General features: G+C 43.2%; 2 protein-coding genes across 3 annotated transcripts in view; one reads left to right on the top strand and one right to left on the bottom strand.

Annotated features, from left to right (window-relative positions):
- Positions 1-15,216, bottom strand: part of LOC106482279 (S-adenosyl-L-methionine-dependent tRNA 4-demethylwyosine synthase TYW1) — a 115,791-nt gene extending 100,575 nt beyond the window's left edge. The window contains exons 1-7 of one of the 2 annotated variants that reach the window (XM_067309616.1): positions 15,151-15,216; positions 13,876-14,024; positions 13,219-13,359; positions 12,508-12,609; positions 11,486-11,680; positions 10,272-10,553; positions 8,911-9,033 (exon numbers count right to left, since the gene is read on the bottom strand). In XM_067309616.1, coding sequence (XP_067165717.1) covers positions 8,911-9,033; positions 10,272-10,553; positions 11,486-11,680; positions 12,508-12,609; positions 13,219-13,359; positions 13,876-14,010 — 978 coding nt within the window. In that variant the 5' untranslated portion in view covers positions 14,011-14,024; positions 15,151-15,216. The remainder of the gene's footprint in view (positions 1-8,910; positions 9,034-10,271; positions 10,554-11,485; positions 11,681-12,507; positions 12,610-13,218; positions 13,360-13,875; positions 14,025-15,150) is intronic. The other variant, XM_067309617.1, reaches the window with a different exon arrangement.
- A 193-nt stretch (positions 15,217-15,409) lies between these two features.
- Positions 15,410-21,973, top strand: SBDS (SBDS ribosome maturation factor). Its single transcript, XM_067309666.1, has 5 exons — positions 15,410-15,589; positions 16,230-16,359; positions 17,082-17,282; positions 18,877-19,041; positions 19,674-21,973. Exons 1-5 carry the CDS (start codon positions 15,462-15,464, stop codon positions 19,800-19,802), a joined length of 753 nt encoding a protein of 250 aa, XP_067165767.1. The 5' UTR covers positions 15,410-15,461; the 3' UTR covers positions 19,803-21,973.
- The last annotated feature ends 855 nt before the right edge of the window (positions 21,974-22,828 follow it).

Raw genomic sequence — 22,828 nt, 5'->3', positions numbered from 1 at the left:
ATTAAAATAGGAGGTGGCTTGATTAAAAGAAAAAAAAAAAAAATCACAACATGTATTTTCAAGAAGTATACTTAAAAATGGAGAAAGCCCTGACAAGTTCCAACCAATACAAACAAAAAACTGGCTAGAGAGATTTTCTCCTGGAAGTGAAGCCTTTGTGAATTTTCAATAAAGAGGTGGAAAGAAATCTCCACCCACATCTACCTTATTATGCCATAAAACTAACACTAGATCCCTCACACCATTCTCCGAGGCAGCTGTTACTGGCTGCCACCAAAAGAAAGGTTGCTATTCTAACAGATCTGTAGATCGGACCCTGCAGAGGAAAATCCATGTTCCCTTTAGTTTAGAAAAACTACTGCCGAGATTTTGACAAGCGTAACAGTACCGAGAACTCATTTTAAAACCCAAACTCAGGCAGACAAGTAATGACAGAAGCTTATGCTGCTATCCAACTGAATCAACTTGCAAGAGGCACTGCACATCTGTGAAGTGCAAAAGGATAAATGATCCCACCAGCAATGCCCGTTTCTTTGTCAGCTCAACAGCAGCCAGTATCCTCAATGACAAAAAGATTCCCAGATTGCAACTCTAAAATTATATCTGCAGGGCTAAAGCAGCGTCATTAAGAATCCTTCACTGAGGTATAGTATCACTGCTCTGCTGCAGGGAAGGTTTTTATAAGGATGCAGCTAAGCCATGACTCCAAGCGTTTCACATGCTGCTTCACGTTTCTGTTGACATCTGTTAGAATTGGGAAACTTCCTTAGACACACTTGCAAAGGAGACAGATTTCAAAGGAAATAAAAGAATCAAAACTAAAGGTGTTTGTCTGCTTCCACCCACAAATGACTAGCTCCTATCTGAAAATTGTACCATATTTGCATTTTTATTACTTTCCTCGGTGCTACAATAATCACAACTAAAACCTAAGAAAATATGATTTGACAAGAGCGTCGCGAAATGCCCAGCCCAAAACCTGTAAGACTTTCTGCTACAGTCCATTCTGCTGTCACACACAGCAAGTATCACACATCCTTTTACAACATCTTGCTGTATTTTGCAGATTTTTCAGATGGTTCTGTAAATGACTTCTCAGCTCCACTTCACCATTTCTTTTCCTTACAGTTTAGGACTTAAGAAAGGACATTTCATTTCAACACCAATCTTTCCAAGCAGTCAAAACACCACACACACATTTAAAAAAAAAAAAAAAAAAAAAAAGAGAGAAAGGATGATGAATTTTTATTCTGTAATCACTTCTGATGTTAGAAGCAGCCTCCAGTCAATAAACCAAGCTAATGTCAGTTAGAGGTGCATTTCCTAGTAATAATATCTGTTATGGAAAGGACAGCCCTTGTAAGCAATGAAGCTGGCTGGACTTCAGACTATTATTTTATATTAGAAACCCCGAATGCCTTCCAGAGAAAGTAAGGCATCCAGTACATATGGGTGCACTGATACAACTCAGATGCAAGCGAGAGAACCAGTCAGTTCTCTTACCAAGCCAAGAGATGCAGCTTTTACTTGGTCTTCAGAAATCTCATAACATAGGAAAGCATTTACCCATTAAATGTTAATGCAGGTTATTAAAAACTGCTAAGAGGCAATACACAACCCCCGAAGACCATTTGGCTAGAGACTACATTCAAGTTCACCATCAGCAGAAGCCAGGGCTAATTGGAGAGAATCAGGGGAAACTCCAGATGTGCACTCACTCCTCCTGCCTCCCACTTTCCCAAGTAGAAGCTGCATCCAAGTCTTTCAAACACCCAGATTAACAGTTCTGGCCTGCAGCCTGCAGTGTTTTGCATCATCCAGCTCTTCAGAAATATTAAAATGAGAGGACACAAGATTATTATGAGAAAACAGTTTTAAGGCCAAAAAAATTTTCCTGGTTTCTACTATAATCAATCTTCATTCACTATAAGATAATACAAACTAGTCAGTTAGGAAAACGGACCAAGACCAAGATCCAAGAACCCTGCAGAGTATCCCTCAGACTCCGAGTCAGTCTCTCCAAAACTACAGGACAAAGAAAAACCAGAAGGAATTTGGTGCTTCATCCTTTCAAGGTGGACATAGCACAGTACCATACACTACTGCACAAGCTGCTTTTCCCATGCAACCTTGTTTCACACCCAGGTCTCCTCTGCAAACTTGTTTGCAATGTGTGAGATACAGCAGCATTCCTTCTTCCAAAACTGTTGATCTGTCCTCATCACAGTAGCACTGATGACAAGACAAGAACAGGCATTTGCCCCTGCCCTGGTCAGCACAGAGACACAGCCCAAATTAACTGTGCCAGATTACTCCACTACGTGCAGATCACATGCTAGCACAGATACAGACCCAAACTTCCCAGCCATGAACCACTGGCACAGAAGCTCTGGCCATAGGTCAGTGGCAAAAAGGAACTAACATGATTCCCCATACAAAAGCCTAACTGTGCTATTAAGGGAAAAATCCACAGCATGGTTTGGGGCACGGGTAGGTAGTCTGTGCAACACAAACAGTTTAAGGCCATTTACAAGGTCCAATTCCTCCTGTAAAACTGCAATACTACTTCCTTTCTCCTACAATGTACTCTTCCGTTCAGAAGGCTTTCAGGAGAGGCTCCATCTCTTCTGCATATCCACTCACCACCTGGCACAATGCAATCCCCATCCCACAGCAGGCCTCTCAGCCCAACAGGGATGTCAGGATATCAGCTCTGATGTGAATACAAGGAGAGGTAGCAAAACTGTGGTTCACCTTACAACAGGAAAGAAAAGGCAGCTCTCGAAGTTCATGACTGGGGATGCCATCAGGACAGAGAGACTGTACACTTGACAAGACAGAAGATGCATGCTTTTGGAGTTGAGAGCCACTTATGACCGATACTGACCACAGGGCAATCATGATAAATACGATGAAATTTTGATCAGACGCTGCATGTGGACAGGTTTACCAATAACTTCAGTGCTAAATGACTGATCTGCAGGGTCCATCTGGCAGAACGTCGATACGTTTACAGTACCTCATAACACCTCATTCAAACAACACATTTATTTGGCAACAGATACTGAGCTCCCACAAGCCATCCCTGCGCTAGTCTCTCCATGGATATGGCAACATCAACAGGTCACTTCCTCAACACTTCTCCCACTAATTACCAGCAGCAGGTAATTACTGTGCACATAGATTTGTGGACTTCTGTTCAGCTGTGTTATTTGGCTGGCATGAAGCTTAAAACACGAACAGGAAAAAATAAACACCTGGAGAAATGCTGCACAAAGTTTCCGTGAGAAATGGTAAGCAGATGGTCTGGAGTGCTGCAAGCTAAACCCTAATCATCATCTTTTTATTGGGCACCGCCACGTTTCACCTGGGAAAGGCAGTTGCTCATCACTTGTAATTCTTTTTAAATAGCCAAGGTGCAGAGAGCACAGACTTGAACATGGTAGAGGGGAGACAGAAATGTCCCTGCAACAACACCTGATTTCAAGGCTGGCTTAAATCTTATTTTCAGATGTAGAATTACTCTGAATTCTGAGCCAGAGCAGCAGAGGTCAAAATCTAGACCAGAGACTGAGTTGTTGAAAATAAGAGTACATTTTTCCTCTAGAGATCTTTCACCCATTAAAAGTTAGAGAAACTTTTTGGAGAGCTCTAAATTTGCACATCATTTTTAGCTGTTTTTAAATCTGACAGAGTACCCCAGACTTATTCAATTAGATTAAGACACAGCCAATCTCTTGCGCACTGTAGAAGCTTCTGCTTGTAGCACCTACTTGCATACAGTGCTTTTTTCCAACTTTGTATCTTAAACCTGTAAATCTTAAAACTCACTGTCCCAATATGAGGAAAACTCCAGGCAACTTCATTAAAAGTTTCTTCAGCAAATGACAGCAAGGTTTGATGTTCCATAGTAGCCATGTGCTCACAAGAGACTGTTAAACATTTGAGTAGTGTCATTTACAATCCCAGTGGTGGTGAATGACTACCTTCCCTAAAAAAAGTCATTCTAAATTATCCACAAGTGATCAAGCAACCTACCCTGTGACAGACAGGGACACAGTGGTAAAACAAACTTCTTGAATAGACTCTCCAGAACCATGCTTTGTTCCCTGTAAACTCGATCTCACTCTCGCACTCTCCCTCAAACACACACTGCCCTTGTGTATTTACATTGCAAATGTGACTGCAAGCATAATTAAACTTTGTTTTGGAAAACGAGCATTAATCTCAAAACTGTCAAGAAAATATGCCCATTTGATTACTCCCCAACCCATCCAAAAAAATTAAGGTATTATTATTATTATTAATGCCTGTGGTTTATAAATATGAAGGTTAATAAAGCCATTTCATTCCCTAGGAACCAGTGCAGATTGATCTGTCTTTCTAGTTTATCACAATCTCCCAGCTGTGGGAGATAATCTACATTAAGAAATGGTGTCCCTATGATTAATAGCAGTCTTGCAGACCACAAACATACCCATTAGATTTCACATTTATCTGATAAACACATTTCAGGGGAATAACTTTGGAGGACAGGGAAAGTGCATCACACTTGTACAACTTAAAAGCCTACTTAGTTATTAAATCCACTAAGAACGAATCCCATCTTCCGCTGCTGCATGAAAGCACCTTTAAGAACAGGCCCAGGTGCTCTACCTAAAAAGTAACAAGCTGGAAGGGTAGCAAATGCAGAGAAAACCCAGAACTTAACCTGCCTGCACCAGCTGTGCACCACCCAGCCCAGTCTAGCACCACAGCTCTGAATCACCAGCAGCAGATACCCGAGAAAAGCAACGTCAGAGTGGACAGTGATAGCATGATCTCCCCAGCCCTGCTTTTGGGCCACTGTTTTATGAACTGCAGGACTGTTATGCCTGGCAGTCTATTTTATGAAAGTGTAGATGTAATCTGTACTGATATAAGTGTCCATTTCAGAAGCCTGCTAAGGTTACCTGTAACTATTTCTTGTGGCAGCAAGTTCTGAAAGTTGTGTTATTCTGAGAAACAAGTACTGGATTTTAGCACCCAGATAATTCTTCCATCAGATATTATGAAAAAAGGTAAACAGAGTGTGGAATTTACCTCTATACCAGTTCTTATATATCTGAATAATTTCCCTTTGCCTCACCTTTGTGCCGATCCCTAGGCTCAGACTCAATGTGCAGAAGGCACCATCATTTTAAACTGGCTTCCTTTATCCCCAGAAACTATTTGAAAACCCATCTCTTCCACACCTCCCCAAGGGAAAACCTATAATAGCTATGACTATACCAGGAAGAGATGTTCTGGCATTCACCTTGCACTCCTGATGCCATCCTCCTGATCCAAATGACAAGAATCCAGTAGCTATCTCAAACCCTTCGGCAACACTTTGTTAAACACAATGAAGCTGCAGTACATGGAAAGCAAGCTGTAAAACAAAATTCAGTCTAGATTTCCATTAAGCTGGATAACAGGAAATGGAACTTCACTCAGCAAGATTAAGTTAAGATCTCTACCTGCAGAGACCTGAGCAAACATTCATTAGATATACTTGCTTCCACAGCATCACTTGCTCTGCCATCCCATAAAAAGCAGGACAACAAGGATTTATGACTATCTGTGACTGCACATTTGTCTAATCTACTAGCACTTCTCACAAGAGGCAAGACAAGCCTGCAGAATAGATGAAAGGTGGGCCCTAAAATGTCTTGAGAAGTTCACTGTATTGCACAAGGCAGAACCTGCTACTGTATCTTCCAGACCCAAAGGGGTTAATACACAACAGAAATCCATAAAAGCCATGCTGCAAACTGCTAGGCACATTTTAAATCCGAGTAACTGTGGGTAAAGAGAAGTGCCTGGAATAAACCCTGAAATACCCAAGTTTTCTTCAAACTCACTGCTTTGGATATGGGTAGTCCAGATGCAGGAACCCAAACTACTCACCTTTGTTGGTAGGATTACAGAGACATAACAGATTACATGAGTGTTAAACACACACAAAAAACAAAAAAACCCCACAACACTGTTCAACATTCTATAAGAGAAAAAAAAACTGCTAAAGGGGAGATACAACTCATCTGAAAAAACACTTTCTCATTGTACAAATTCATAGTCACTAAAGTAAGGACATGACTTAAGAAAGCAAAATGCATCGGACTCAAGCAATTACATGTTCAAGTCTGGAAGCAAGACAGCCTGATCACGATGAATTACTTTCATAAATGCAAATCTTCCTGCTCTTCGATATTACTACTTCAGCATTTATTTTCATTACAGTAAATAACTGCACCTACGGGATCATTTTACAATTCAAGTGTTTGTACAAACCTGTTGGCAAGTCGATGTGCACATTCCCCAAGAGATTCACCAAGACAGTCATTCATTCTCCAAGCTAATGATATGGATAGCCATCAATTCAGGCTCCCACATGAAACATTTACACAGCCACATCTGGCTGTCATTCTGGAAATGAAACTCCCATTCAAAAGAGCTGAGGATTTACACTGAAGGCCCTCTCTCCATTATCTGCTAGGGTTACAGAAGCATGAAACTAGAAGCTTAGATTTTACCTAAGCAAATCAGCCATGCATAACAGAAATAAAGAGGCCAGTAATGAGAACTATATTGTTTACGATTACAAAATTAGTCCAAAAATCTTGTCATGTCATTGCAGGGTAGGTCAGCAGTATCAGCCACAGACAGACACTGATCTCTTATCCCAAAGTTTTAGGACTCTGTCTCATCAGGCGAGGTGACAACAGCTCATATCCATAAGGACCAGGCCATTTCCACGCCTGAAAAGAATGTACTTCCAGCTCACATCATCATCCCACACATAAGCAACTAGCACTCTAAGGATCTACCTATTTGCACTGTCAAGAGGTAGCATTCAGCTGCCAGGACAGAACAACTGTTTGCCATCTCCTCCAAGGAAAAGGTAGTAGATCAGAAACTGCATCTTGCAGCTCTAGATGAGCATTGGTGCTCAGATGGCAATTGTCCCTCAGAACAGAGGCTGCTTCATCAGAGCCACAAGAACGTGATCCACACCAAGACCCTGCACTTCTGCAATGAACAACCTGGACAGGCTCAGTACGATATACAGGCCTCTGACTTTTCACGCAAAGTGATGAGAAAGCTAAAGACTGAGGGAATAAGTCTACAGTTCGGATCATACTTGAGCCAAAATGGCAGACAGCAGTGAATTTTCAGCACCTATTTATAAAGCCATCCAACACTGGAATATCAGCTGTGCGCACTACCAGCACAATGAACCTGCGAAGTTAAGAGCTGGAAGTACTTTATTGCTGTGATCACTTCTTCACCTATAAACTCATCTGTAATCCATATTTTTTCTCCTGTTTACCGTTACATTTTGACCTTGGTGCTGCTCTATTTTATTAGTCAGTGAAAACTCAAGGACTAATTTTTCATAAAACTGTTGGATGAAGGCACCTTCCTTCCCTGGTCCCAAATCATCTCAAGCAGGGCACACTGCCACAGAAAGTGTGGTTCCCTTTTTGTCAGTGACCTCTAGTGGTGAACGCACACCAGAGTGGAGAAAAGCGACCACCACAGAGCACGATTACACAGGGAAAGTTTCTTCATCCAAACGAAAACCAGACAGTCCAACCATCCTTCTCTTGCAAACTACAGCAGGAGAGTTGATACTCTGCTCAGGGATGGGAGCTCCCATACAGTGGTCTGACTCACCCCTAAGTTAATGGAAGAGGGCTGCTCTCCTAGTGTCAGTTCTTGTTACAAGCAGCAGGAAATGTTTTACCTCCTTCCCATTCCTTAGGGTAAAGGACAAGAGATCCCCTTATTCCTCTTGTAAGCTCATTCTCTCCTAAACATTCAGCTTTCTGTGATCCAAGGCCTGGCTTTGCTATGGCCCAGCTTTGTAACCTTGGCTCAGACTGCTGAGAAAACAGTTAGTTATTGAGAAAGAGCTATGGAAGTCCATACAGTAGAGTCATGCACGATAAGGCAGGAGTGGTTACAGAGGCAGGTTTGTCGAGATAGTAGCTCAAGGGTTCAAGCAGAAAAACACCAAAGTGAAAAGATTACTAAGGGGGGGAAACAGAACCAGCAGATGGCAACTCAGTACATCAAGGGTCTATTCCGGGGCAAAATAGAGGCCAACCCTGTCTCCCTCCTGACTGATAACTGCCCAGCCAGCAAAGACAGGGTGGTGAGCATACTAGTGCTTAGCCCAGTAACTCATTAATCCTCACTACTTTTTCGCACGTGCTAACAAAAAAAAGTGAGCAATGTATCCTGCTTGCAGACTCTTTGAACACAGCAAAAGGAACCTGAACGGTGTGGCACAGAAAGAGATGGTAACACCCTGAAACAAAGAGGGGGATTAGAGCCTTCTTTGTCAGGTCTGAATGTCAGATCAAGCTCACTGGCTTTCTCTGTGGGCACAGCACCTGATCTGAGTGCAGTAGCAGCAAACAAGGCACAGAAAATGTTGCAGAAGTCTATGTTGCAGCCCCAGTTGCAGCTCTGCTCCCCTGTCAGGACATAAAAGTCCAATAGATGTCTGCATGTCACCTGATCCACCCACAGCCAGATATAGCAACAGGATCTGTGTTTTAGACACTGGACTGTGAGTTAAAGCAGCTGAGATGCAGACAAGGACCTGTGGTGTTAACTGTGGAAGTAATTTCTCTCAGACTGAAAATAATGAGTTGTCACTGCAGCATTTGCTCAAAAAACAAGTCCCAGTCCCAGTTAACCAACACCTATATCCAACCCACCTCCAAATATGTCCTTTTTTTTGATCAGGATCTCAAATACCTCAAGCTTTACTCACACTCTGGTAGACCCTGCAGGTCATAACCCAGCATTAATATTCTAATCAAATCAACTGATTAGTGACAAAGACATGGTGGTTCTAACTCGCTGTAATACCAGTACCTTGGCTTTCTTCATGTGGCTCATGATTTTGCCCAGATCTTCAACATCTATGACAGAATTTGTGTCTCCAGCTTCCTCAGCGTTAGATTCCTCCTCACTAGTGGTTTCAAAGAACTCCTCTGCCTATATAGGAGATCAGAAGAAAAAAAAAAATTAGGAACATATCTGCTGCGTTAAACATAAAACCATCACCTATGCTAGTCGGGGAAATCAGCTCTTTTACATTCAGCAAAGACTTCTGAAAAACAAGGAACAGGCTAGCACCAACCTATGAGATGCATCTACATACTGGTAAAAACCCTAAGTTTAAGAACTCAATAGTACACAAACCACCTGAAACTTAGTCCAGAAATCCTGCCTCCAGGTCCGTATTGTTCTGTTTTCCTCATTTGTCTGCCTGATCACACAATGAGAAGTGATACAGAGGTATCTAATTCCCACTGTATACTATGAAGATCTGGAGTCTTAAGCCCCTTTAACTCTTTGAAGTATCGCTCCCTGAATGAATAGGGAGAAAAAGAACTGCTTTCCAAGTCAAACTCTTCATGGAACAGAAATGTTATCTCCCTTTCTGTACACAGTCAAGGCACAGCCTGACAGCACTGATGTAACAGCAAGATTTATTCCTCCTGTTCCTGCAGCAGCCACACTTTCAAACCCACTCAACCAAAGAGCCACTATTTTCTGTGAAATTCTACATGGCAACAGCAACCACTTCCAATCTACAGCAAATGGCTTGCAGGGAAGATTAAAGTGCCATAGCAGCTCTAGGTCTCACACTGCAGAGCAAGAGAGATGATTCCATATTCAAAACCTGCAATTAACACATGCACTCCAGAAGAGACATAAGTGATTAGAGCAGACAGGTTCAGAGGAGATACAGGACTTGCTCAGATAACACTCCCCAAACTGTCCTCAGAAAAAAAACAGGATGCAGGCAAGTCATCCAAGCAACTAGTTGAAATGGGAGCAGGTTAATGGCTCAGAGGGAACTAAAGGTTTCACTCTGGCAAGGGGGATAAGCAAAGACTCTGATGAGAGCCCAGACTGGCTCCCCTGAGTATCAGCCGTAACATACATCTCCTCCCAAACAACAGGAAAGCTCCCTGGTCACATAGATGCAATTCAGTCTAGGTCCACCACTAGTTCTTCGGCCATCTTTTTGGACGACTTATTCTAGCAGTTGTCTGCTATGAGATCTCACCTTTCTCCCTCTACTCCCCCACAAAGAAGTATGAAGCTCCCACAGTGCCCTTCTGAAATGCAGGAGAGAAGTCAAACAGCACACCAAGGAGCACTGAACCAGCCCTGATCAAGACGCTCCTCTTACAGAAACAAGGTCTCACGGATTTTGGCTCTACCTCAGCATTCTCGTACTCTGATGCCCCATGTTCATGATCTGAGCTCTCCTTGCTCTGCTTCCCCTGGGATTTGCACTTCCCTTTCTTGCACTTCCCACTGCAGGGCTTCTTCTCGCCTTTGCAGAGTGCTTGGAGCCGACCGAGGAACTTTGTTTTCCAGGCTTCAAAGTCGGCCTCAATGCTGCCATGCTTGCTCTGGGCCACATTGCAGTCCCCCTCTGCACGAGTCATGATACGGCTGGCACTGAGCATCCACAGCCACCTGTCAATATTTCTTCCAACCTAGGATGGGATGGAAGTTAAAGAGAAATTAAATGAAGCCCAAGTTAAATAATACAGGTGATTAGGAGAGCAAGGACCAAGTCTGGAAATAGAGCAGGTGAGCTGTGCAGGCAACAGGACTGCAGACAGGGACTTTTAGACTCCCTCTCACCTGCTGATTCAGGGCATGACTACAAGACAGCCTCTGAATACCACCACACATCCTCAGGTTCTCATCTGAGAGATGCCACTCCTATCGTGGTGATGTGACAGAGGTGAGCTCTGGGTACTAGCTTCTTTTTGCAGTGCTCATTGGTCAAAATGTCCATGCACATAACACATTCCATGTGGCCCCAGCTGTACAAACATAATCTGATGACAAATCATGCCATTTTCATCCTTCCAGGTTAGATGATCCTAATCATTGGGCTAACACACTTTCAGAGTTTTGTTTCTTGAAGTGAAAATAAGACTCACAGAATCCAGCAAAATGCATAAAATGCTGAAAAAGAAGTGCTCTAAACTAAAAGGCAGCAAGTCTAGGGTTTTACAGTACTACATCTTCATGCACTGACAGAAGGCTTTCAAAGCTTGGAAATTAATAGGGAGTTTACCAAATGTATGCTCATGGTCACAACAAAAACCTCCCACATTAACATAGTGCTTAAGGAACTCCTCTTTCCAATTTAGAAGGGTAGCACACTTGCTTCAAAGCTGTATTGCCTGTGGCCCAAACCCAATTCCTAAAGTCCACACAAAGACTACAGAAGGAGCTGAATTCTCAAACTTTAAATTTTGCACCAATTAACGTGTCAAACTGTTCTCAAAACAGTAGCAGTAGTATGAATCTACCTAATCTTAACCTACCAGTATTGCTCAATTTTGTAGAATTTAAGGAAACCTGGCCATTCAGAAGAGCAAAAAATAAAGAAGGGTACATGGGAGAAACTTACTGTGTTGTAGTGATCAACATAAACTGAATTTCCCAAGCCAAACACAGCATATCTCAGGCCTTTCAGGTACATTTTGCCAAACCGGAAGTCATTTGCAGTCTCTTCTAACCATTTGCAGAACCACGCGGCGTTCTCAGTCGGTTGTCCATCTGTGTACGTAGCTACCAAGAACACACAAATGTTCCTGCTGGTTGTCTAATAACAATAAAGGGAATAGAACAGATCACTGCATTTTACAGAACACTTTACACCAGGAAGAGAACTGTAACTCATGGACAGCCAAAACAAATCAAAAGATACGATTTTTTACTAAGTGGATTAGGAACCTTTGATGTAGGATGGTGCAAGTGATAATCCCAGTGGTGGTGAACAGCTACCCTCCCTTCTAAGCCATCTTAATTTAGCCAAGGGGGAAATCAAGACATCTTCCCCTGCCAAGCAGGCACATGGTGGTAAAACAGAACTGGACACATATCTTCCCTACTTCAATTCATAGCTTCTTGAGCAGACTCTTGCAATGTTAAAGTCTTTGGTAGGTTGAAAAAGCAACTATCAATATTAACAGAAGGGAGAGGAAAAAAATAAAGTAATTAAAAAAAAATTTTGATCAAAGATTACTAAATATAAACATGTCTCCCAGGAAGCTGCTAACTTACAAATTGCTGAAGGCTGCAGAACTATCACTCTATCTGTTCTATTTTTGAACTCTTCAAGATGCATACTGTCAAGAGACAACAGGAGGACTTGGTGCAGCCACTCTCATGCAACTCAGACACAAGAGAAATAACTAGTTCATACAAATCAGTGTCAGTATCATAATATTCTATGTGATCCTTTTTCTAGTAATTTTCAGAATCCATGTATTTCCTGCTGAGGGTTGACAGGCTATACTCACCTACACAAGAGAAGCAACTCTGGGGATTTCCAGGACAATCCAAGAGGCAGATAGTAAAAAGAGGAAAAGACCCTTCACATTCCCAGGAAAAGTTTATATTTATTATGCATACTTATGAGGCGCCTACCTCCTCTGTTAAACTATCATCTGGATCGTAGTCTCCCATATTAATGACTTCTGCAGACAAATTAAGGGAAGTAACCACTTCAGCCAGACCTCTGGCAAATCTCTGAAGAGAGAAACGTTGAAAATTATTAATGACTTCAACCCAACTACACTAAGGGTCAAACAGGTTTTGCTATGTCCACTCACAACATGGAAAGAGCAATGACACATGAGAACTGGACACTGCACCCACAATTTCCCCTCTACCATCCCCTCTCCCCCCCCTTTTTTTTTTTTTTAAGTGAAATATGCTGACAGGGAAAAAATAAAAAAAAGGAAAAGAAAGGTAGATGAATTTAATGACCAATGACTTTTGCATGCACACACACAAATCAAATATCTTTTTGATGAAGAAAACACCTAAAACAGCACTTCTCTCTACAAAGAAAGAAGACCTGCTACCAAATTAAGAGTATATGTAAGAGCACATTTTAAACTTGGTAATCAATGTCTCTACTGCATTCCTCACTTAAATGAAGGAAGTGGGATTATTGTTATTTTTACATATTTTCACCTGTGATCTTTCACGTTGGGCCAATGACTTCTAATGAGCTAGTGAACTTTCCAATAAACTTTCAGATTTTCAGTGTAGTGTTTTTAAGGCAAGCAATGTACTTGAACCTAAACAGTATTTTGTGTTAACATCATGTATATGAACAAAAGTAGCCTGTACCTTTGCTGTGCCAGTCTGAGACCCATAGAAGATCTTTACTCCAGCAACATAGACCTCCTTTGCCTTCATGGTGGCATATCCATTTACTAGTTTGTCCTCTGCTACTTCAGCAGAAGCTGGATTCCCACTGAATTTTTCATCCTGTAAAACAACCACAGTGTTGAAGACAGCACCTGAAGAGCCACCTGAGTTTTCTTCTCCCATCACAAGCACTTCACTCACGTGCATGAGGAGTTTTTACTTTCCTGACTGGGCTAATCCCACTCCCATTGCAAAACTAGTTTGGACTTGTTATTAACTTCACTGCAAACATGAACCTGAAAACACTGGGCAGAAACAGAGTTATTTACCTGAAGAAGTGACAGAGCCATCTAGACTGACATATGCTTTTAGTAACACAGTGAGAAGTGTTCAACTGAGATCTGTTCCAACATCAGAGTAACAAGGATGGTTAGTTATTTACACTCATGATACAATCCAGATTGAGGATTATGACTGGCAAGTGAACTAAGCTACGTTTCGGATTTGCACAGCCTAGATGGCTGGCGAAGTATCTCATTTTACTGCACCAACGAGTACCTTCACATAGCAACTGCTCACTTCTGCACATGGATTTTGCAGGCCTTTTCAGACAAAAGGGCTTAAATGTTCAGTTACCTTCTTTCTAGTTTTGCTGGTGAAGAACTGAATGCAGATCCAAATACTGATCCCAAGAGCAACAGAAGAATAGATGTAAAGTCGGTGTAGCCATAAGGACGTCAGACAAGTATAGAAAAAGTTCCAAGGATCCATTGAGACATCTAAAACTGGAATAAAACACAGATTTAGCAAAAGTGGATTCCTTCAAGATCAATTTAAGATGAGCACAAAAAAGCATACAGTACCCACAGTCTCACGCCATTAACTGTTCTCTGGCTTTGCAGAAAAACATTCTCCAAAAGCAAAAGGGCTGTAGCTAAGGAGAAGATACAACCATTGAACCAAGGACCCTTCAGCTACTCAGAAGTGTCTATGCAGACTGAACTTCACCCGCATATCCAGGCTAACATTGTAGACTATCATACAACAACATCAGGTTTTTATTACATAGGGCAGGTTTTGCTGTAAGGAAAAGCATAGCCATGCTGTGCTACTATCTGAAAGTAAGAAGCCCTCACGAAACATCCCACTGTATGCTTGGTCTGAGCCTTGCACAGACCCCATGAGCACAGAACTCTGGAGCAATAAAGGGCCATTTCAAGTGGAAAACTAATCATCTGCTCAGAGGCCTTGCATGTAAGCATTAAAAACTACTCTTATTATAACAATCATTTTGATACACGGAGTTTCAAGGCCAGACTGAAATCTGGAGTCAATTGAAAGTATTTTTTCAGCACTGCACCACGTGGGTGAGGTTCTTATTCAGAACAAGACTGTTTTGAACTGACTTTAAAATTCCAAGCAGGCGATGTTGCACCCAGGAGGGCTGCTTGCGTGCTCCCTGTGACTACTGATCTCATGCAAAACGTTCAAGAGCTGAGTTAAGGCTCGTCTGCGGCCCTCGCTGACCGAGCGGCACAGACCCTGCTGTCACCGGCGGTCCTGCCAGCTCGCAGCTTTACGGGCATCAGCCAGGCGCACCGAAACCGAGTATCTCCAAGCAGCTCGGAAGCATCACCCGAACTTCGTCACCTCGCTGCCCCCCGGTGCCAGCCCGCAGCACCGCGGCGGAAGCTCCCTTCCATCCCAGCCCGCCAGCAGCGACAGCGGCCCCCAAGCAACGGGGCGCGGGACCCGGCCTCGCCGGGCAGCCGGGCCGGGCCTGCCACCGCCCGCCACCGCCCCCGCGGCCGGTCCCGGGAGCCGCGCTGGGGCCGCCGCGGAACCGCCCCCGCCCCGCCAGCCCAAGCCCGGCCCTGGCAGCCACCTCCCCGCCGCCGCCGCGGCGCTCACCGGCGGGCGCAGCCCCGCGCCTCGGGCCCGGGCGGAGCCTCCGGCCACGCGCCGCCTCCGCTTCCGGCCTCGCGGCGGCACCTGCGGCGGCGGGACGCCACCTCCGTGCGTGCAGGCGCCGTTCCCCGCCCCGCGCCCCGGACGCAGCTTATCGCCGCTGTTTCTCTCCGGACGGGTTTCGCTGGGGCAAAGGGAGGCGGGGAGAGCGGAGCGGCGGCCAATAGGGAGGCGGGAGGCGGGCGGCCCCGCCCCTTGGCCGCCGCGCGAGCCGGTGGCGCAGCAGCCGCCGCCGCCGCTCCGGTGCCGCCGCCATGTCCATTTTCACCCCCACCAACCAGATCCGCCTCACCAACGTGGCCGTGGTGCGGGCGCGGCGTGCCGGGAAGCGCTTCGAGATCGCCTGCTACCGCAACAAAGTCATGGGCTGGCGGAGCGGCGCGTGAGTCCCGCGGCCGGCGGGGAGGGGGGCGTTGAGGGGGGCCGGGCTGAGGGGGGCCGGCGGGGAGCCGCGGGGGGGGCGCTGAGGGAGGCCGGGCTGAGGGGGCCGGCAGGGAGCTGGAGCGGGGCTGGGTTAAGGGAAGTCGGGATGGGGCCGGGCAGAGGGAGGCCGGTGGGGAGTCGGGACCGGGCTAAGGGGAGCTGGGAGCGGGGCCGGGCTGGAGAAGGCTGGGTGGGGTAGGGGAGCTGGAGCTGGGCTCCAGCGGGGGTGCCAGGCTGAGGGGACCCAGCCGGGAAGCCGGAGAGGAGCAGACTCGCGTGGGGACATGGCTGGGGAGCTGGGGGGGAGCAGGCTGGCCTGGGGACCCGGCTGCGGAGTCGGGGGAGGGCTGGGCCCCTGTGGGAGCTGGCTGCAGAGCCGCAGGGGAGCACTGCGGGGCCTGCGAGGAGCCCTTGCCCAGTGGGGCAGCAGGCCTCTGGCCTGCCCCTACGCCGGGAGCAACATTACCACAACAGAACTTTCCAAGCTCCACTAATTTAGGCCCCAACAGCAGGGCTTGTTCTTCCTCTCCTCACTAGAAACACATGTGCTCTTAGGTCGCTAGTTTCATCTGTTTTCTAACTCTGCGCCCAATCTTTAGGGAAAAGGACATTGACGAAGTTTTGCAGACGCACACGGTGTTTGTCAATGTTTCAAAAGGTCAGGTTGCAAAGAAGGAAGATCTTGTTAAAGCATTTGGAACGGATGACCAAACAGAAATCTGTAAGATGGTAAGTTTTGCACACTTTGCAGTATAAAGTTATATACTTTATACTGCGTAAAGAAGGTTGGAGAAGATTTTTTTTCATGTGTTCTACACGAATGTCATGCAGACATTGTAGATCAGTTTGTTGCTAGAAAGTCTTCAGAGAATGCAGCACTGCTGTAGGCAATAGGGTCGTTTATCTGGTAAGAGACAAGTAGAAAGGAGTGTTATCTGTTTGATATAGTATTAAGTTTTATATAAACATCTACTTGAAAAGTTCTGAATATTCTGTATAGTGTATAGCACTGATCTCAACAGACATGCAAAAAAAGGTTTCCTGCCCCTGAAGAATTTATCATCTAAGATATGCTATTAAAGATAGCGAGAATGGAAGGGGATGATTGCTTACTTTGGACAGTCAAATTAAAAGTTAAGAAAAAATTTAATCCTTCTTAGTACAATACAAATTGTGGTCTTGTTGTGGGTGATGATACTTTGAATAATGCTACACTTCTCTTTTTGTAGTTTAGCAAATAAGAAGAATTTCTCTTCTTTTTTTTTTCTGAAATCTTACCAGTGTTATCTGTCATAATGATGTATATTATTAACATGGTTATTCTTTTTCTATACTTAATGTTTAATCAAACCTTTCAAGTCATTGGTAAATTTAACAAAGTTACTAGTTTTTTACTCTTTAGTGAAGCCTGTGACACTTATTAACTGGAGTCTTTTTTTTTAACTGAAAAGATTTTATCAAAAGGGGAGTTACAGGTATCGGACAAAGAACGACACACTCAGCTGGAGCAGATGTTTAGAGACATTGCAACTATTGTTGCTGACAAGTGTGTGAATCCTGAAACAAAGAGACCATACACAGTAATCCTTATAGAAAGAGCCATGAAGGATATTCACTACTCTGTCAAACCAAACAAGAGCACAAAACAGCAGGTTAGTTTTCTCTTAAAATCAGCTTGCACTCAGAAATGTTATTTTCAAATGTAATTTCTTTGTTCACATTCACATAGGGATCAAAAAAACCGTGGTCTAAAGCCCACAGAATGATTAGTCAGCTGGCTCATGAAACTCATGTAGTTTGCTCTTGAACTGTTTAGGAAGGAAAGAAAAAAAGAAACTAATTAAAGTAGTAATAGTGGTATGTCTGAAACAAAACTAATTGTTTTATGATTCATTTTAATTGAGGTCATAAATCAGGCTTTGCAAGTGAGCCACATGGGTTTCTATTGTTCTGCAGTGAACTACTATTTAAGATTATTTCAGGCCCTTCTTTTAGTATTTTAAGTGATCACCACCACCGAAAGCTCTGCCTTTTCGTGCTTGTCTATAAAAATAGCATAATATCAAACTCACTCCAGCAGAATTCCAGTGAACAGTACTGAAAAATGTGTCTGAAACTGATACAAAGGATTTGAGATTTTGACTGCTGTGGTTTTGGCAGAGCTCAGAGGGTTGTGAACAGTGGCGCAATGTCTAGTTGAAGGCCAGTAACTAGCTGTATACCCCAGGTCCAATCCTGTTCAACTTACTCATCGGTGACCTAGATGAAGGGACAGAGTGCACCCTCAGCAAGTTTGCTGATGACACAAAAGTGGGAGGAGTGGCTGATACACCAGAGGGCTCTGCTGCCATTCAGGGGTACCTCAGTAGGCTGGAGAGATGGGCAGAGAGAAACCTCATGAAGTTCAGCAAAGGCAAGTGCAGAGCCCTGCACCTAGGGAGGAATAATGCCATGCACCACTACAGGCTGGGGACCAACCTGCTGGAAAGCAGCTCTGCAGAGAAGGACCTGGGAGTGCAGGTGGACAGCAAGTTGACCACTAGCCAGCAATGTGCCCTTGTGGCCAAGAAGGCCAAGGGTATCCTGGGCTGCATCAGGAAGAGCATTGCCAGCAGGTGGAGGGAGGTGGTCCTCCCCCTCTACTCAGCCCTGGTGAGGCTGCATCTGGAGTAGTGTGTCCAGTTCTGGGCTCCCCAGGACAAGAGAGACATGGAGCTCCTGGAGCAAGTGCAGCAAAGGGCTGCTAAGATGTTTAAGGGCCTGAAGCATCTCTCATATGAGGAAAGGCTGAGAGAGCTGGGTCTGTTCAGCGTGGAGAAGAGAAGGCTGAGGGGGGATCTTGCCAATGTGTTTGAATATCTGAAGGGAGGGTGTCAAGAGGATGGGGCCGGACTCTTTCTCAGTGGTGCCCGGTGACAGGACGAGAGGCAATGGGCACAAACTGAAACGCATGAAGTTCTGTCTGAACATGAGGAAAAACTTCTTTTCTGTGGGGGTGGCTGAGCACTGGAACAGGTTGCCCAGAGAGGTTGTGGAGTCTCCTTCCTTGGAGATGGTTGAAAGCCATCTGGATAGGGTCCTGGGCAACCTCTTCTAGGTGACTCTGCTTGAGCAGGAGGGTTGGACTAGATGATCTCCAGTGGTCCCTTCCTCAACCGTTCTGTAATTCTGTTTTGTTATTCTGTTCTGGTGTTTTTTAAGCAAATTGATATATTTAATCCATTTATGTATTTAATATCTATGTAGGCACTAGAAGTGATCCGACAGTTAAAGGAGACCATGCAAATTGAGCGTGCTCACATGAGGTTGCGATTCATTCTTCCACCAAAGGAGGGAAAGAAACTGAAAGAAAAGCTCAAGCCTCTGATCAAAGTTATTGAGAATGAAGACTTCCACGAACAGTTAGAAATTGTAAGCCAAAAAGCAGCCCTGGGTTCCATACTCAATTTGATTATACGTGTACATTTTACTAGAAGAATATGGAGGACATTTAGATAAGCTGCAAGTTTACCAGAGACTCTGAATCAGAGATGTAGTTTGTTGGTTTTAATTTCACACGGTCCTAGTGAAAGCTTGAAAGCAGCCTTTGTTGTATAAAGATTGCTGGTTCAGGCTGAAGAGTAGTACCGGGTAATTTCTCTTAGCAATGATTCTCCTATAACTACTCTTTTTCTGTGATTGGTGAGTTTCTCTGTACATACAGTCTTACTGTTGTTTAAATTATTTGGTGGGTCAGGCCTGTATCTGACAATAGCTGGTCAGTTTTTTAAAAAATAATAGCAAGATTTGCTACTGAGCAAATCTTTTTGAGAACAGATCAGAATCTAGCAATTTAATTGTCAGAATTGTCATGTGCAGCATAGGTAAATGGAGCTGCAGAGCTTCTATGGAAAGACTAATTGATACAAATTGCTTACCAACTGTGCGAAGACCTTAGTAACTAAACAATTTTTTTTTTTTAATGAAAAATATGCTATGCCTTGAAAAGGAGCTGATGAAAATCAAATACTATCGCTTGACTGATTAAATGTAAAATATTTCAGGTGTGCCTTATTGACCCAGGCTGCTTCAGAGAGATTGATGAGCTGATCCGGTGTGAGACAAAAGGGAAAGGAACGCTTGAAGTGCTCAGTCTGAAAGATGTGGAAGAAGGAGATGAAAAGCTTGAATAAAGAAAACCTTTCGGGAATAGTACTTCTTTAACAACATTGTATTAAGTGACTGGTATTAGCCACTGTGTTCCGTTGGGCCTTCATATTTTTTCCAATCTCTTGCTGCCAAATACTTTCTGACACTAATCATTTGGGATTTTTCCATGCAGTGTTCTTTTTATTGTTTTACACTTGCTTGGGTTTGCCTATAGGAATATTTTGTGTCAGAGCTGCACTAATGAGGATTGAGTTAAGACCTGACATGGAAGTTGCTGTAGCTTTGTTTTGCTATAAGGGTTGTGACTGAAGAGTGTTTGACTGATACAGTGCCACGTTATTTTTGCTTTTAATTATCAGTATTGAGTGGAAGATTTCATGTGTCTCTGAGGGGTAGGTTTTGTATGTGAGGAGAGAAACCTTTAAAAAAGTGAGCTACGTTTTCACTTTTAAACAAATGCGAAGTATGGATAGTGTCTAAACTCATTTCTTGGCAGCATGAAAAATGACTCACTGGAGATTTTAAAAAAAAAAAAAAAGCTAACTTAGAGAAAATGTTCTCCAAATAACTTATTCGTAAAATATATTTAGCTACCTTAATAAAAATGAATTATCATCTATTTATATATTATAGATACAGAAAGAAAATGATTATTTTTGTTATGGTATAGGAGCTATCTCTGGCAGTGGTGATGCTTTTAGTAGGCTGAAGGGATAGCCTGCATTTCTGAACTGTTCTCATTCAGGTGGTGAAATGAACCAAATCTTGAACAGGCGATGGCTTCTGGCCATTGAGCTGGACGGGCTTTTGTTGGACCCTGATTCCCTAGTGGTAAATGTTTGTGTATGCCCCTTTTCTTTCTTAGTACAACCAAGAGTAATTCTGGCTGCTGTCCTTCACCCTGTGTCTTTTTATGCTACTTTCCAATGTGCGCACAGAATTTCCAACAAGATCCTGAGATGTGGTGCATAGTTTTCGATAGTTCTGTTAAAATTTGTTTCAGCCATGTTAAACAAATGCTTTTAAGTTTAACTTCTATATTTCAAAGAAGAAGAGGAAAAAAAAGAAAGGGGGAAAGAGATACTGAAAATACAAACCATCATTCAAAGCATATATCCACCCAAAGCATAAGGTGAATCAAAACTAAACCAGTAGGAACTTAAAGAGCCTTTAGTATTATGTACCTGTTTCAAGGATGATTGTGCACAGCAATTCAGGATTTGTTAGCTGGCCAACAACTAGATCACTGTTTCAGATTAGCACGTACTATATTCATTGTTTGCTATTTACTTCTAGAGCGTGTGACCATGCCTGTTACATGACAGTTAGAGCTCTAGTTTGTACTGTTGGCAAGACCTTTTCCTTTGTATCATTAACAGATGTTGTGAATTTTTTAGAATTTATGCAGGGAAATTTGAAGTCAAATGGAGAAAGGCATGTCAGTTGTAGAGCCTGTGTGACTAGATCCTTAGCCCTTCTGCAAGGTTAGGTTAAAATTCTTTAGTAATATTTTGGAAGGACTTGCAATTATGGAGTCTGAGTTCACTGAAGGGCAGTGAAAGGAATATTTTCTGTTGCCCCCAAGATAAACTTCCATGATTTTTAAATGCTGCCTAGGAAAGTTTAGTGGCGTAATTAGTATATTTGCCATGTGGACACAGCCTGAATGTGGAGATCTGTACGTGTGTGGATAGACTGATAAGATTCCTTGTGTGTACAAGCCCTTAACTGTCTTTCAGATGGCCGTCTCTTTATGCATACTTTATGAAGCACTGAAGATAATGATGCTGATATTTAACTTGTCACTGACAATTAGTACTAACATATAATTCATAAATCTAAAAATGAGACACTGAGTAAGAGCCTCAGATGACATTGCATTGGTAATATTTGATTTCACAGTTTTATAATTTCTTTATTTTCTAACTACAACAGCTAGAGCACAATATGATGGCTGCAGGTTAAAGATCTTGAGTTACAGAAATTTAATCTAAACTAATTTTATGAGTTTCATGCTAGGAGAGGTATTTCCTTATAAGGCCTTTTTCTAAGAATCGAATGTTGAAGTTTTTCTCTTGTGGAGGGAGCTTGGTTTTATTTATAAACAAATAAATGTACATGCTTGCATTTCTTGTCGCATTTGTAGCTCAGCAGAAATATGTGGTAAGCATCAGAATAAATGTCAGTATTGTTAGTTACTGTGTTCATTTTCAACTCCTGCACATTTCAATAGGAGCATAGCTCCCTGCACAGTGTTCTCCTGACTAATTAACTGAAATTTCCAAAGGAACATGTATAGGTTGTTATAGTCTCATCTTGGTGTTAGAAATGTGTAAGCAATTGAGAGGTGAATGCTCTTAGTGGTTTTGATTCATATATGTATACACACTTTTTTTCCTTGAAATTTTCCTCGCAACATGAGGTAGACAGTTATATTGGTCTTTTATATGTTGCCAATTTATTTAATTGTAACCTTTCTTTTGATTATTAATTGGAAGGGGGGAAAAGTTCATTTTCTAGGGGATCGGTGAAAACACTTAAGTGACAGTAGCTTAATCCTTAACCCAGGAACTTAAATTACTCAAAAAAATGAGCTCTGTTTCATTACTTGCAAGCTTCTCTGAAAGATTTTAAAGACAGAGAAGTCAGTCTGGCTGTCCCCCTTGAATCTGAGACAGATGAAAGGCTTTAAAGAGGAGAAAAAGTGGTCATATAATCGTGTGGATTTCACAAGAGTGGGTGATGAGAACTGGAGGTAGGAGGAGGAGAAGTGCAGCGGACGATTAACTGGTAATTACTCATCTTTCTTAATCTGATGGCCACCCCTAAACCAAACTGTTAGTCCTGACCCAATCTTTCTACAGCTGTGAGATGGTGCTACCTATCACTTTCTCCTCTGGATGTTTCCTGGTGAGGCTTGGATGGGTCCAGCTGCTGGGCCGGTTTCTTTCCCCAACAGAATATGTTGTAACCATAGTGATGGGAAATAGTGTTGGTACCTCAGCTGGCAGCACAGCATTTGATACCTCAAAGAGCTTAGTAATTGTAA

The sequence above is a fragment of the Apteryx mantelli genome, chromosome 22 (assembly GCF_036417845.1).
Source record: "Apteryx mantelli isolate bAptMan1 chromosome 22, bAptMan1.hap1, whole genome shotgun sequence".
In the NCBI taxonomy this organism is placed as follows: domain Eukaryota; kingdom Metazoa; phylum Chordata; class Aves; order Apterygiformes; family Apterygidae; genus Apteryx; species Apteryx mantelli.
Note: the sequence above shows the minus strand (reverse complement) of the source record. Positions and strands in the feature narration are given on the sequence as shown.

Coding starts and splice junctions, on each gene's coding strand:
- SBDS (XM_067309666.1), top strand. CDS start 15,462: ATGTCCATTTTCACCCCCACCAACCAGATCCGCCTCACCAACGTGGCC. Junction 16,360..17,081: donor AAACAGAAATCTGTAAGATG/GTAAGTTTTGCA, acceptor TTAACTGAAAAG/ATTTTATCAAAAGGGGAGTT. Junction 19,042..19,673: donor TCCACGAACAGTTAGAAATT/GTAAGCCAAAAA, acceptor AAAATATTTCAG/GTGTGCCTTATTGACCCAGG.